Source organism: Bos taurus, chromosome 2, assembly GCF_002263795.3.
Source record: "Bos taurus isolate L1 Dominette 01449 registration number 42190680 breed Hereford chromosome 2, ARS-UCD2.0, whole genome shotgun sequence".
NCBI lineage: Eukaryota > Metazoa > Chordata > Mammalia > Artiodactyla > Bovidae > Bos > Bos taurus.
This window is the reverse complement of record NC_037329.1, coordinates 96,558,659-96,573,682: the sequence shown is the minus strand read 5'-3', so window position 1 is coordinate 96,573,682 and position 15,024 is coordinate 96,558,659. Positions and strand designations below refer to the sequence as shown.

Sequence of the window (15,024 nt, the reverse complement as noted above, 5' to 3'; positions counted from 1 at the left end):
TACACACACACACACATATATATACATGAAATAGACACTAACACATTGGATTTATATGGCATTTTATAATTTATCAAAAAATTTAGTCCATATTATTTCATTTTCACAGCTTCTTCACAGGATCATATTTTCATATTTTTCTCATTGGAGCTGAGAAGTCAAGTCTCAAACAGACTGAATAACTTCACAGAGGGCATAAAGTTAAAAAAAGATACAATCCAAACTGGAAGCCAGAGCTTCACTGTTTACAGCTATTTCTTCTCTTCCACATACTTGTTTCTTCCTATGGGAGGAGGAGTAGCTACTCTAAACAAGCAGAAAAGCCAAGCGACACGCCACCCTGAAAGGCAACAGGACCTGTCTGGTGCTTTCACACAAATGATTTGTGAGGCCAGATAGCACACTCTAGGTGTGGCTAATGGACCCAGTTCTGAAGACAGGTTGAAAGTCCACATTAGGGAGCAGAAACAGGAGAATCCACTGTGGCCTTGCTGCTGCTGCTGCTAAGTTGCTTCAGTCGTGTCCGACTCTGTGCGACCCCATAGATGGCAGCCCACCAGGCCCTGCCATCCCTGGGATTCTCCAGGCAAGAATACTGGAGTGGGTTGCCATTTCCTTCTCCAATGCATGAAAGTGAAAAGTGAAAAGTGAAAGTGAAGTCGCTCAGTTGTGTCCGACTCTTAGTGACCCCATGGACGGCAGCCCACCAGGCTCCTCCGTCCATGGGATTTTCCAGGCAAGAGTACTGGAGTGGGGTGCCATTGCCTTCTCCGACTGCGGCCTTAGGTTCTAGCTATATTCCCCAATCCTGCTTAACTGCAGAACTGAGTTTTGGGAACTACTGCACATTTCTGCTTTTAATAAATAAGGTAAACTGTGACCCCCATTTGGCTCCTTGCATCTACTGATTACAACACAGAAGGGAGGAGGGTTGAGTAACTAACACCCCAAACACCAAATGCAGAAATCAAACAGCATCCTACTCACAAAGCAAGCTGTTTCCTTTATGACATGTCATTAAAAATAAATTCATAAATTTTTCTTAAGACCCATTACCTTGTAGCAATGTGTCCATTTCGGATTAACCAGTTGACTAACTCCTTTCCTACAATGCAGTTGGGGTGTGTTCTCAGCCAGTAGCGGTGATCCTGAAACTCCATTCCACTGCTGTGATGGCAGATTTTCTTCCATAGGTCTTTTAACTGAACACTGTCCTGAAATCACATTATAAGCAAGCAATTACTCCTGAGAAAGATACTATACACTTTCAGATTTCTTCCTGTGATTTTTATACTCATGAAAGGAAACTCAATTCAGATTTCTTTGTCAGAGCTAACTTACATGATTTAATAGAAATGACACATGCATGGAGAACAATTTGTACTCAGCTCATCTAATTCCAAACAACTTTTTCTCTTGGGGAAAAACTATCCCAAGTAATTTTTTTCAATATATTATCAGTCTCCTGATTATCTGAAAAGAAAATTTCACATTCCTCTTTGGAGACAGAACGAATAAGAAGGGAATAATCACGTTACTCTAAAGTAACTATTTCTGTAGGTTTCACTTCATCAGATTTTCACCTATACCCAACTTTCATCAGGGAATTACTCCCTGCTCAAGAACACTTCAACACTGCTCAGCATCTACAGGTTCTAATCTAAAACTGACAAAGACTGAATTCACCACCTTCCACCAAGTAGCCCCAAATAACTTTCCATTCTCATTGCCCACAGAATCAAACTTAACATCCCTCCAAACCTCTCCCAAATCATAAACTCTAATTCAGTCCATGGAAAATGCCAGGCTTATTCTCACCTCTATACCTTTCCCCACACTTTAAATAAGATTTTCTTCCTTCACTGCCCACCCAAATCCATTCAATCCTTCAAGATCCAGTGCAAGCCTTTCAGTTTAAAACCTTTCCCGACTTCTCCACTACTAGCGCTCTATTTTTTTTACTACTAAAGTATTACTTCTTTTACTATCACGGACCTGCTCACTGACCTCATTTTTACTTTCTGAATTATAAACCCGAGGAGTGAAACCATATCTTCCATTTCTTTGAGTCACTCTTATGATTGAACACAGTAGTTTACAGAGATAAATTCAATAAACTGATTACCACCTACTTAAACATATAATATTAAATGTCTAAAAAGTATTCCACATGTATGAGAAACATATCCCAAAGTTTAAGCAGCAATCTGGGATATAACTCAAAGTTAAGCTCTAGAATTACAGAGGTACCTGAATTCTGATCTTCATAGTGGTCAAGAAAATATTAATGCAGCATATAAGCATGGGCTGCTTGACCAATTTCAGGTGAGCCTAATAAAAACTTAAGCAAATTAGTTCCTCTAATTAATATGCTAACTGGCTATTTCAATTTCATTTGCCTTTAAAAAAAAAAATCAATGAGACGAAACATTCTTCATGCTCAAAACTTGCAACGGCTCAAAGATATTGGACTGGTACCAGAAGAATTTTGCGTTCATCCTCAGTGGTCTCTGTCCGAACATACGTTCGGTTAGCCTGGGGACTGACAGACGTCTCGTATGATGGTACCATTGGAGACGCAGATCGATCCAGTGACAGATTAGTAATGCTGGCTGATCTGGAAATTGAAAACAGAAAGTGAAAACACAGTTGTAAATTTTTCATCGACAGAGAGAATTACAGTGAAAGTTCATTTTTAAATAAATGCTTACTTGCCAATGTTAGGGGCACTTTTAAAAGTAGTTATGATGGTTATGTATGACACTATTACTGGGAAAGCTGGAAGAAGAGTATCCAGGAATTCTCTGCACTATTATTTCCAACTTCTATGTTAGCCTGTAATTATTTCAAGTTAAGTTTAAAAGGAAGTCATTATGAGAGGACTGTAAGAAAAAATTATATTTGTAGTGCATATAGCAGTAATATCCCAAACGAAATAGGTACAAACACTCCTTAAAATGATGAAAATTAGGGTGTTTTCTTTTTGAACTGATGAATATAAAGCATCAGTCCAAATGTAGCTATCTCTGCATTCCTACACATACCAAAAGGAATACTGTAATTTGTCCCATCTTTTAAAACACTATCTTGACTTTGCATTCCTCTGCTGCATTCCCCTGCTTCAGTACAACAAAACTCATCTCCAATTCTTCTTTCACTCTCTCTAGAATCCTGAACAACCCACTGAAACTGCCTATACCAATATTTATTGTTCACAGTCAAGTTTTCACTCCTCATTTGACAGAGCAGCAGGATAACTCCCTCTTCTTTGAAATACTTTCTTCTCTTGGCTACTAAGACAACCTACTCTCCGGGCTTCCTCTGACCTTATCACTCATCTCTCCTTCCCAGTCTCCTTTTCTGGTTCCCCTTCAATTCCCCAATCTTGGTCCTTGGTCCTTACTTCCTCACTTTCCACACTTACTCTCTTGATGTTCTCAGACAGGTTCATAGTTTTAAATATGATTCACATGATAACACCATGCAAGTTTATGTCTCTGACTTGAATCCCTGTCCTGAACTCTAGATTTATACATCCAACTATTTGATATCTCAGTTGGATGTCTAGAGGTGTATCAAATTCAACATGTCTAAAACTAAACTTTTCCTCCTTGTCTTCTCCATATCAATAAATGGCAACTCTGTCTTTTCAACTGCTCAGGCAGGAACAAGCAAGAATGTCCTCTCTTAACATTTATTTTCAGAATCATACTGGGAGCATAAGCTAATGCAATAAGAAAATATAATAAAGGAATACAGAATGGGAAAAAAGAATTAAAACTTTCTCTCCTCACAGATGACCATCTATGTAAAAACCTGAAAAGATCAACCAAAAGACTCCCAAAATTATAACAAGGTTGCAAGATGCAATATTAATATACAAAAGTCAGTCACTTTCCTATACCAGCAATGAACAAATGAAATTAAAAATTAAAACACATTACCATTTACATCAGCATTCCCCAAAACGAAATACTCAAGTATAAATCTAAATATGTACAAGATCTGAAAGAAGAAAACTACAAAACTTTGATGAAAGATATCAAGGAACTAAGTATATGGAGAAAAAGTCATTGTTCATGGATAAGAAAACTCAATATTGTCATGATATTAGTACTTCTCAACCTGATCTATGGATTCAATCAATCTCAGTCAAAATGCTAGCAAGCTGTTCTGTGGATAATGAAAAACTGATTCTAAGGTTTATGTGTTGAGGCAAAAGGCCCAAAATAGCCAGCGTAATATGGAAGGAACAGAGGAGTGACACATCCAACTTAAAGACTTACCATAAAGCTACAGTAACAAAGACAATGTGGTATTAGTGAAAGACAGACAAACACCATCAGTGGAACAAAATACAGAGCCCAGAAACAGATCCACATGACACAGTCACTAATCTCTGATGAAGGAGCAAAGGCAGTTTAATGGAGCAAAAATAGTCTTTTCAAGAAATGGTGCTAGAACAACTGGACCTCCACATGCAAAAAAATATTAACCTAGACACAGACTTTCTAGACCTAGACCATTATAAAAAATTAACTCAAAATGAATCACAGATCTAAATGTAAAATGCAAAGCCAACTCCTGGAAAATAACATGGGAGAAAATCCAGATGGCCTTGGGTACTGAGATGACTTTTTAGATACAATACCAAAGCATCATCCATGAAAAAACTGATAGGCTAACTTCATTAAAATTAAAAATGATGAGCATAAATATGTCTTTTATGCTCTGCAAAAGACAACATCAAGAATTAGAAGACAAGCCACAGACTGGGAAAAAAACAACTGCAAAAAATTTCTTTGACAAAGGGCAGTTATCCAAAACATACAAAGAACTCCAAAAACTCAACAATAAGAAAACAACTCAGTTAAAAAGCAGGGCAAAGACCTAGACAGACACCTCACCAAAGAAAGTATACAGACAGCAAGGATGGGAGCATATGAAAACATGTTCAGCATCACATGTCATAAGGGAATCCCACATTAAAACAATGAGTCAGCATTATACACCTATCAGAATGGTTGAAATCCAGAATACAGATGACATCAACTACTGGCAAGGATAGGGAACAACACAACTCCCATTCATTGTTGGTACAGCTACTGTGGAAAGCAGTTTCTTACAAGACTAAACATACTCTTAACTGTAGGATCCAGTAATCACACTCCTTAGTATTTATCCAAATGAATGAAAAATATATCCCCACTAAAACTTGCATATACATGTTTATAGAAACCTTATTCATCGTTGCCAAAACATGGACACAACCAAGATGTCCTTCAGTAGGTGAGTGGATAAATAAACTGCTATAGTTCCAAACAATGGACTATTCTCCAATGCTAAAAAGAAATGAGCTATCAAGCCAAGAAAAACCACGGAAGAAACTAAAATGCATATTGCCAAGTGAAAGAAATCAATCTGGAAAGGCTATATACTGTATGATTCCAACTATGTAACATTCTGGAAAAGGCAAAACGATGAAGACAATAAAAAGGTGTGTGGCTGCCATGGGTTGTGGGGAGTAAGGGATCAGTAAGTAGAGCACAGAGGATTTTTTAAAACACTAAAACTATTCTGATCTCTACTTTAGTGGTGAATATATTTCATTACGTATTTGTTCAAACCCATAGAATATACAACACCAAAAACAAACTACAGACTTGAGTAAAACTGAGGTCATTGTAGGTTCATCAACTTTAACAACATATCACTCTAGTGTGGGATGTTTGTTTATAACGAGAGACATTATGGGGAGGGGCTATATGGGAACTCTCTGCAAGTTCCAATCAATTCTGCTGTGAACCTACATTGCTCCACAAAATGAAGTTTATAAGCTTTTTTTTAAGTAAAAGATGATGATATCTGCAACTTACTCTCAAACAGTCCAGAAAAAAAAAAAAAAAAGTAAATGGGCAAAATGTAAATTAGTGAATCTTAATGAAGAATGTATGAAAACTTACTCCACTCTATTTCTTGCAACTCTTTTGCAAGTATAAAATTTTCTCAAAATAAATAAAAAATGAAGCTCTACAACAGCTTCCCACTCACTGATTAAATGCCAAATCCTTACAATGAACAGAAACAGGTTTTACTCCTGGTACACAGGGCTCCCAGTTACTCCCTGCCAGGCATGTTTCCTCTGGGGAACTTAGCTGTTCCCTCTCTGCTTGGTAAACTGCTCTATAAAATGTCCGCATGGTTTACTCCCCCACATCCTCAAGTCTTTGCTCAGACATCACCCTCTCTGTGAGGTCTTCACTGAGCACACTCTTTAAAATTCCATCCTCCTCCCCTATTCCTTACGCTTTTGTGTGCTTTAAACTTTTGATTCACTGCTGCTGCTGCTGCTAAGTCGCGTCAGTCGTCAGTCGTGTCCAACTCTGTGTGACCCCCCCAGAGACAGCAGCCCACCATGCTCCTCCATCCCTGGGATTCTCCAGGCAAGAATACTGGAGTGGGTTGCTATTTCCTTCTCCAGTGCATGAAAGTCAAAAGTGAAAGTGAAGTCGCTCAGTCCTGTCTGACCCTTCGCGACCCCATGGACTGTAGCCAACCAGGCTCCTCCGTCCATGGGATTCTCCAGGCAAGAGTACTGGAGTGGGGTGCCATTGCCCCCTCCCAACATAAACCTGTTCCTGCATTATTCCATATTTACAGACTTCAACCTTACCCCAGCCCAGGTACCTCATAAACTTAAGCTCCCAGACATTAATGAAGTGTATAAAGCTAACTGAGGACAGTACCCTGTACAGAGTAGGCACTCTGATTTGGATGAAGCGATGCAAACTCATTCTTACTAGAAAGACAACTAGAATCACATTAGCAAATGAGGTGCACCTCACGAGGGACAGGACATTAATAACTGTATTTACTGCTGTACTACAAATACCTAATTTGCAGGCACTTATTAAGCACTTGCTGAAAGAATAAACTGAATGTATGATAAACCATGGTGAGTCAGATGCCTATTCTTTTGGGTTTATAACAACTTACTCACCAATTAACTTCGTAATAACTGAAAGTGTTTTCAGGGGGAGGTGTGGATGTTAGTAAAATTCTAGCAGGTTGAAAAGGAAATGAGCAGTTACAGAACAATTATAAGCAACTATTTCAAGGAATTTGGCTAAGAAAATATATTGAGAATATAGAAAACTGTAGGCAAAACACAAAGGAAGGGGGTTTGTTTCTTTTTAATAGGTAAGACCTGAGTTTGTTTAAATGCAGATAGTAAGGAGTCAGCAGAGAGAAGTGGAATATAAGGAACATTAATAGTGTGACTAATAAGAATGATCTCTGTTCGTTTCCAAGGCAAACGATTCAATATCACGATAATCCAACTCTACGCCCCGACCAGTAACACTGAAGAAGCACAAGTTGAACGGTTCTATGAAGACCTACAAGACCTCGTAGAACTAACACCCAAAAAAGATGTCCTTTTCATTATCGGGGACTGGAATGCAAAAGTAGGAAGTCAACAAACACCTGGAGTAACAGGAAAATTTGGCCTTGGTGTACGGAATGAAGCAGCGCAAAGGCTAATAAGAGTTTTGCCATTGTCTACACCTGGACATCACCAGATGGTCAACACCAAAATCAGATTAATTATATTCTTTCAGCCAAAGATGGAGAAGCTCTATACAGTCAGCAAAAACAAGACTGGAAGGTAACTGTGGCTCAGATTATGAACTCCTTATTGCCAAATTCAGACTGAAACTGAAAAAAGTGGGGAAAACCACTAGACCATTCAGGTATGACCTAAATCAAATCCCTTATGATTATACAGTGGAAGTGAGAAATAGATTTAAGGGACTAGATCTGATAGAGTGCCTGATGAACTATGGACGGAGGTTCATGACATTGTACAGGAGACAGGGATCAAGACCATCCCCATGGAAAAGAAATGCAAAAAAGCAAAATGGCTGTCTGGGGAGGCCTTACAAATAGCTGTGAAAAGAAGAGAAGCGAAAAGCAAAGGAGAAAAGGAAAGATATAAGCATCTGAATGCAGAGTTCCAAAGAATAGCAAAGAGAGATAAGAAAGCCTTCCTCAGTGATCCATTCAAAGAAATAGAGGAAAACAACAGAATGGGAAAGACTAGAGATCTCTTCAAGAAAATTAGAGATACCAAGGGAACATTTCATGCAAAGAGGGGCTCAATAAAGGACAGAAATAGTAGGGACCTAACAGAAGCAGAAGATATTAAGAGGTGGCAAGAGTATACAGAAGAACTGTACAAAAAAGATCTTCACGACCAAGATAACGACGATGGTGTGATCACTCACCTAGAGCCAGACATCCTGGAATATGAAGTTGGCCTTAGGAAACATCACTACGAACAAAGCTAGGGGAGGTGATGGATTTCCAGTTGAGCTATTTCAAATCCTGAAAGATGATGCTGTGAAAGTGCTGCACTCAATATGCCAGCACATTTGGAAAACTCAGCAGTGGCCACAGGACTGGAAAAGGTCAGTTTTCATTCCAATCCCAAAGAAAGGAAATGCCAAAGAATGTTCAAACTACCGCATAATTGCACTCATCTCACATGCTAGTAAAGTAATGCTTAAAATTCTCCAAGCCAGGCTTTAGCATTACATGAACCGTGAACTTCCAGATGTTCAAGCTAGATTGAGAAAAGGCAGAGGAACCAGAGATCAAATTGCCAACATCCTCTGGATCATGGAAAAAGCAAGAGAGTTCCAGAAAAACAGAAAGTGAAGAACAACTAAAGAGCCTCTTGATGAAAGTGAAAGAGGAGAATGAAAAAGTTGTCTTAAAGCTCAACATTCAGAAAACTAAGATCATGGCATCCGGTCCCATTATTTCATGACAAATAGATGGGGAAACAGTGGGTGACTTTATTTTTCTGGGCTCCAAAATCACTGCAGATGGTTATTGCAGCCATGAAATTAAAAGACGCTTACTCCTTGGAAGAAAAGTTATGACCAACCTTGAAAGCATATTAAAAAGCAGAGACATTACTTTGTCAATATAGGTCCGTCTAGTCAAGGCTATGGTTTTTCCAGTAGTCATGTATGGATGTGAGAGTTGGACTATGAAGAAAGCTGAGCGCCAAAGAACTGATGCTTCTGAACTGTGGTGTTGGAGAAGACCCTTGAGAGTCCCTTGGACTGCAAGGAGATCCAACCAGTCCATCTTAAAGGAGATCAGTCCTGGGTGTTCATTGGAAGGACTGATGTTGAAGTTGAAACTCCAATACTTGGGCCACCTGATGCGAAGAGCTGACTCATTGGAAAAGACCCTGATGCTGGGAAAGATTGAGAGCAGGAGGAGAAGGGGACGACAGAGGATGAGATGGTTGGATGGCATCACCGACTTGATGGACACGGGTTTGGGTGGACTCCGGGAGTTGGTGATGGACAGGGAGGCCCGGCATGCTGCAGTTCATGGGGTCGCAAAGAGTCGGACACGACTGAGCGACTGAACTAAACTGAATACAAAAGAATAAGGGATGACAAGCAGAATACAAATGGAGAAGCAAGGTGAAGAGGAAAGAATGAGCTCCAAATGTAATTGTTGGTAACTGATGCTAAGAGTTGGTGTCGTCCCCTTCTGTCATCTCCCCTTTTTGCTCTGTAGCTGAAAGTGAAGTCATCTGCTAATAAGTCAGAAGAAAGTAGGGTTGAAGACAGCAGAAAAGAGTAGAAAAGGGCCACTGTGAGAATGCAAGTGACAGCTGACTAGCTAAAAGGAAACAAAAGTTTAATTCGGCTTTTAGAGCTAAGAAAATGTACAAAAATCAATCCTGTCCATTTTATGTTTGTTCTTCTCAATACTGTAAAAAAGAAAAAATAGACATAACAGGCACAGAACACAGTGTTTTCATTTGGCAGTTCACCTATTTCGAGCAGGAGATTTCCCAGCATCCTCTTGAACAGATACAAGTCTTGTTGAAAGAGCAGTGTTTGAGGAGTCTGGATGAATTAAACTAGAAAGAAAATAGGAATATACTGAGATGATTTGAGAGTTACAGGCAAATCCAATTTCAATAGAGTGCTATAACATTTAAAAGCAGGTTGTTTTCTGCAATAATGAGCTTATGGGTCATTATTTTCTTCTTTCAGTTGAGGTAGAAATAGGATAAATTTTGTCTTCGGGATAACAATACCAAAAGATCAATAGAGGAAGTTTATTAAGTGAGTGTGTATGTGTGTGCACATGCATGCATGCTCAGTCACGTGTGACTCTTTGAGACCCTATGAACTACAGCCCACCAGGCTCCTCTGTCCATGAAATTTTCCAGGCAAGAATACTGGGGTGGGTTGCCACTTCCTACTCCCGAGAATCTTCCCGATCCAGGGGTCAAACTTTCGTCTCTTGGATCTTCTGCATTACAGGTGGATTCTTTTATCACCACACCACCTTGGAAGCCCAGAATCTTTGCAACCCCCTGGGCTGTAGCCCACCAGGCTCCTCTGTCCATGGAATTTCCCAGGCAAGAATACTGGAGTGGGTTGCCATTTGCTCTTAAAGGGGATTTTCCCAACCCAAGGATCAAGCCCACATCTCCTGCATCTCCTGCATTGCAAGCAGATATATTCTTTGCCGTTGAGCCACAGGGAAGCCCTAGTTATTAAGTGTAACAGGTGGCAATAAAACAATAAAACTGGCTGAATGAGTGACTTATAGAACTCTTCACATCACATATACAAAACAGAAGTACTCTGGGGTAGAAATCCTGAGCTCAAATATTTTATTCTTAGTCCCCATAACTTAGTGGAATAGCACTGCAGATACATAAGTGACTGTACCTTTGCCAGGCAAAATCATCCTCTAAAAATATGTTGCGGCTGGCTTTTCTACTCCCCACAGGTGTACGGGGTTCATTTGGATCAAGTACAGACACAGAGGAAGCAGAGTCTGAAAGAGCATTCAAGTCTTCACCAATGGAATTACTGTCTGTGGAATGAGCATAACTTAAGGCTATTTTTCTACAGTATGTACAGGCTCGGAGGTCCCCTAGGAAGAAAAAAAAAAAAAAGAAGAAAACTTATTAGATGATAACTAACCTATCTACTTACCAGAACTATTAAACCCTTGGCTTAATAGTTAATCTAATAATAGGGAACCATCTTCAAGTAAAGACTACCAAACAAGACCTTTTTTTAAAAGTGAAGTAACTTTGTTAGCTCTGTTATATATTTTAAAACCGAAGAGGTTGGGAGGGAGGTTTAAGAGGGAGGGGATATATGTCTACATATAACTGATTCACTTCATTGTACAGCAGGAACTAACATAACATTTTAAAACTGTACTCCAATTAAAAAAAAGAAAGAAAAGCAACAGGAAGAGCAAATATGTGGGTAAATAAGAATTTACCATATAAAATAATAAAAAAATTTTTTAATAAAAACCAAAATTATGATAACTCCATCCAGCTACCCAAATTACTGCAAATATTTATAATAACTTAAGAAAATATGATTCAATGGACTAGAAAACTCCGCTACAAGAGTATTCTTCAAGGTTCTAGAAGTGAAGTAAGGGAATCTATGAAAGACAGAGGTTCAAGGAAAAAAATTTTAGTTGAATACATAAACCAACACAAATAGAAGAAACACTTTTTACCTCGGTAACAAGGAAGGAGGAAAATGTTTAGTTCTTTATGTGAAGTCATAAAGATTGACCTCCACAAGGGGGCACAGTTTCAAAAACTGTTTAAAAACAAACAAAACTGGCGTACAAACAATAAGAAATATGGGTCGGGGGAACTAAAAGGAAATTCTCATGGTAAAAGTTAGGATGGAAATGAAATATTCTTGGGAAGACAATAAGGTTATTTAATAATTTTAAGTGTTTTTTTTTTTTTTTTTTTCTGGAAGCAGTCCTACCCAAATATAAGTTTCATTTCTACCCTGTTCTTCTGCAACAATTTTTTGTGTGATTCTATAACATTTTAGCATACTAAAAAAGGAGGTAAGATAATTAAACTTTACTAATAACATGTTACATAACAATTCTACCTTCTTTTTACCATTAACATTAGAAAACTGAAGTGACATGGAACAAAAGACTTCTAGAAGTCAACTGTACTGTGTTTTTACCATAATTACTACAAAGGACAATGTATGGTCTTATTTTTTAAGAACTATTTTATAGTACTCCATTTTATTAAATTATGCATGTATTTTAAGCAAAATTAAGTATCACTTGTTGGGTTACTCATTTCTAACACAATTCAACAGACGAATCTAAAGAAAAATGTCTCCAATCATGAACCACCACCAACCCCAAACCTCTTCCCCCCACCAAAAAAAACTGAACTCCAGCCCAGGATAAATGAGAGTGGAGGACATACCACCACTAGCTGACCAAGGTTGAATTTCAGAAAAGAGATAAAATTACTTCCTGCAGAAAAGTATTTAAGTTGCCACAACAAAGGCTTGGTTCTTACACTGTAAAGAAAATCTCCCTTAATCAGTCAGCTATTACAATGAAAATGATCAGGTAAATTAAGGGAGCCAAGCTTGACCAGAAAAGTTCTCATTTCATGGAGAATCCTCACCAGCAAGGGCCTATAGAGCAGTAAAAAAAAAAAAAAAAATTACATGAGGTGTTGAAAAGGCTGACAAGACACAGCCCCTCAGTTCATTGGAGACAACAGACACATACAATTCAAAAGTTGTAAGGCAGACACAAAGACAACACTGCTACTACCATTAACAATAATAACATCCACTGATCTGTTTCTAGGTGCGTAAGTATTCTAGGTATTCAGGGTCACAACCTATGTTTGTGTTCAGAATCTATTATCCCAACTGCAATGGTCAACTTTATGTGTCACCTTGGCAAGACTGATGAGTCGGTCCAACAATAGTCCAGCTGTTGCTGTGAAGGTTTTTTTTTTTAAGATGTGATTCACATTTACAATCTGTGACTTAGTTACCCTCCATAATGTGGATGCATCTCATCCAATAATTTGAAGGCCTGTGGAATGCTCTAAAGGAAGGGATCCAAAGGCTTAGAGAGTCTGCTATGAGCTGATTTACCAGGTAAGATCTGCTCACTTGCCCCAGGAGGACCCAGGGCACATACCTTTCACCATGACTATGAGAAAAAAAGATCTGTGAGGGGAGCACCAGCATCCCCTGTAGAGTTTTGTAGTCACCTCTCTCTGTGGGAATTATCATTGAACTATTGGTGCTGAACTGGAAAACCTAAATGCACTGGGACCACTGGATCCCAGGTTGGCAGGGGCAGAGTGGTGGCATTTAATCTCAAAAGACAAGGTTAGCATGAACGGACATCAGAGTCAAAGCGGTAACCAGAATAGTATAACACATATAGAGATCTGTGACACCTCTGACCAGGGTGTTCCTAAAGCAAATGGGCAGTCTTCTAAATCCTTACTGGATTTGTATAAGAAAAAGCGTTCTAGATCAAGACAACCAAAGTCTATCTTGAATCAAAATGAGTCATGACCCCTCAACAAATTCTCAGGCCCAGAGTTCTTTGAATGGACGCTGGGTCACCTTGAGGTAGGGATCCACTACACTGCCAAAAAGTATATACTGTTAATCTTCCTACGAGGTCCCCTCTGAGGACCTATAGCCTTTTACCAGAGTGACCATGCATTGAGAAAAAGGTAATAGTCAAACTTTTAGGGGATTACTGGACTTTGGCTCTGAACTAACACTAATACCAAGAATCCAAAACGTTACTATGATTTCAAGTCAGCAGGGGCTTACAGAAGTCATGATCAATAGAGTTTCAGCTCAGGTCCATCTTACAGTGGGCTCAACAGGTCCCCAAAGCCATTAGTAGTTATAGCTCAGTTCTAAAATATGTAACTGGAATAGATATTCTCAGCAAATGGCAAAACCCCTACGTTTCTTCCCTGACCTGTGGAGTAAGGGCAATTATGGTAGTTCTGGCCTCCAGACAACAAATTTCTGTTTATTCTAAGCCACTCAGTTTGTGGTATTTTGTTAAGAGAGCCCTAGGCAACTGAGGTATCAACCACCTTAAAAAGACAAGATTTTACCCAAAGAGTAATGGGAGCTCTGAAAGGATATTAGGCAGGGGACATACCCTGACATGATCAAACTAGCATTTAACAGGACACTGACTATAGTATGAAAAAACAATCTGAGGTAGGGAAAAATTAAAGGTAAAAAAAACTTTAAAAGGCTGTAGCCATAATCTTTCATCATCTTTCATGGATGAAAGATAATTGGGGTCTGAACTCTGAAGCAGTTTAGGTTTAAAAAGAAATTTTCAGTGAATAATAAAAATAACATGAGAGAGATACTGAGAATGTTCTCTTTTTGGTAACTTCTGTACATCTTCCACTCCCTAATCACTACACACACCATTGCTTAGTTTCCTTCTGCTTCAATAAATAATTTTAAATTTCTGTATTACTAAAGTTCAGGAAAGAATAGTAGTAAATGTAATTTGCTAGAGCACAGTGTTAAGGAATATATATCTGCATATACTTTGTATATATAAAATACAAAATTTGTATTTTGTAAAATAAAAACTCTCACAGTAACATAAACCACTCTAACCATCACTCTAACCATCCTGCTTAATAAACATGAATGATGCCGTGGATTTTCCACTACCATCTATGATACACTGTCTTTTACTCTTGTTATTTATGAACATCTCCATCTACTTTATTACCTGACTACAAAGTCCTTTAAAGCAAAGTCGTGTCTCCCTCATGTTTGTTCTCCCCATGTCTCACACATAAAGTCCAAAATAAACAATGACTTAACATGGGTCCCCTATTGCAACTATTTTATTGCTGTGACCTTTAAAAACTGCAAAAATGTCGATAAAGCTCATTTACCTGTATAACCCATAAATTTTCCAGGGATTTCTTGATTGCAGCAACGACTGCAGAAAATCTGCCCACAGAGTCGGCAGTGGTGTCTGCGCCTAAAAGTGGTAAATTTCTCATTACAGTCATAGCACTCTTTACACTGGCTATCTGGCATCCAGTATTGCTTCAGGTCACTATCCTGCAACAATAAAAATGTGTGAAGGCTTCTTGAA

General features: G+C 38.7%; 1 protein-coding gene across 12 annotated transcripts in view; it reads right to left on the bottom strand.

Moving 5' to 3' along the window:
- The window catches only part of PIKFYVE (phosphoinositide kinase, FYVE-type zinc finger containing), an 82,172-nt gene that overhangs the window by 55,078 nt on the left and 12,070 nt on the right, over window positions 1-15,024 (bottom strand). For all 12 annotated transcript variants that reach the window (XM_024978618.2, XM_010802273.4, XM_010802271.4 and 9 more), the window contains 5 exons: window positions 14,819-14,990; window positions 10,773-10,980; window positions 9,860-9,949; window positions 2,479-2,617; window positions 1,057-1,214 (listed from right to left, as the gene is read on the bottom strand). In XM_024978618.2, coding sequence (XP_024834386.1) covers window positions 1,057-1,214; window positions 2,479-2,617; window positions 9,860-9,949; window positions 10,773-10,980; window positions 14,819-14,990 — 767 coding nt within the window. The remainder of the gene's footprint in view (window positions 1-1,056; window positions 1,215-2,478; window positions 2,618-9,859; window positions 9,950-10,772; window positions 10,981-14,818; window positions 14,991-15,024) is intronic.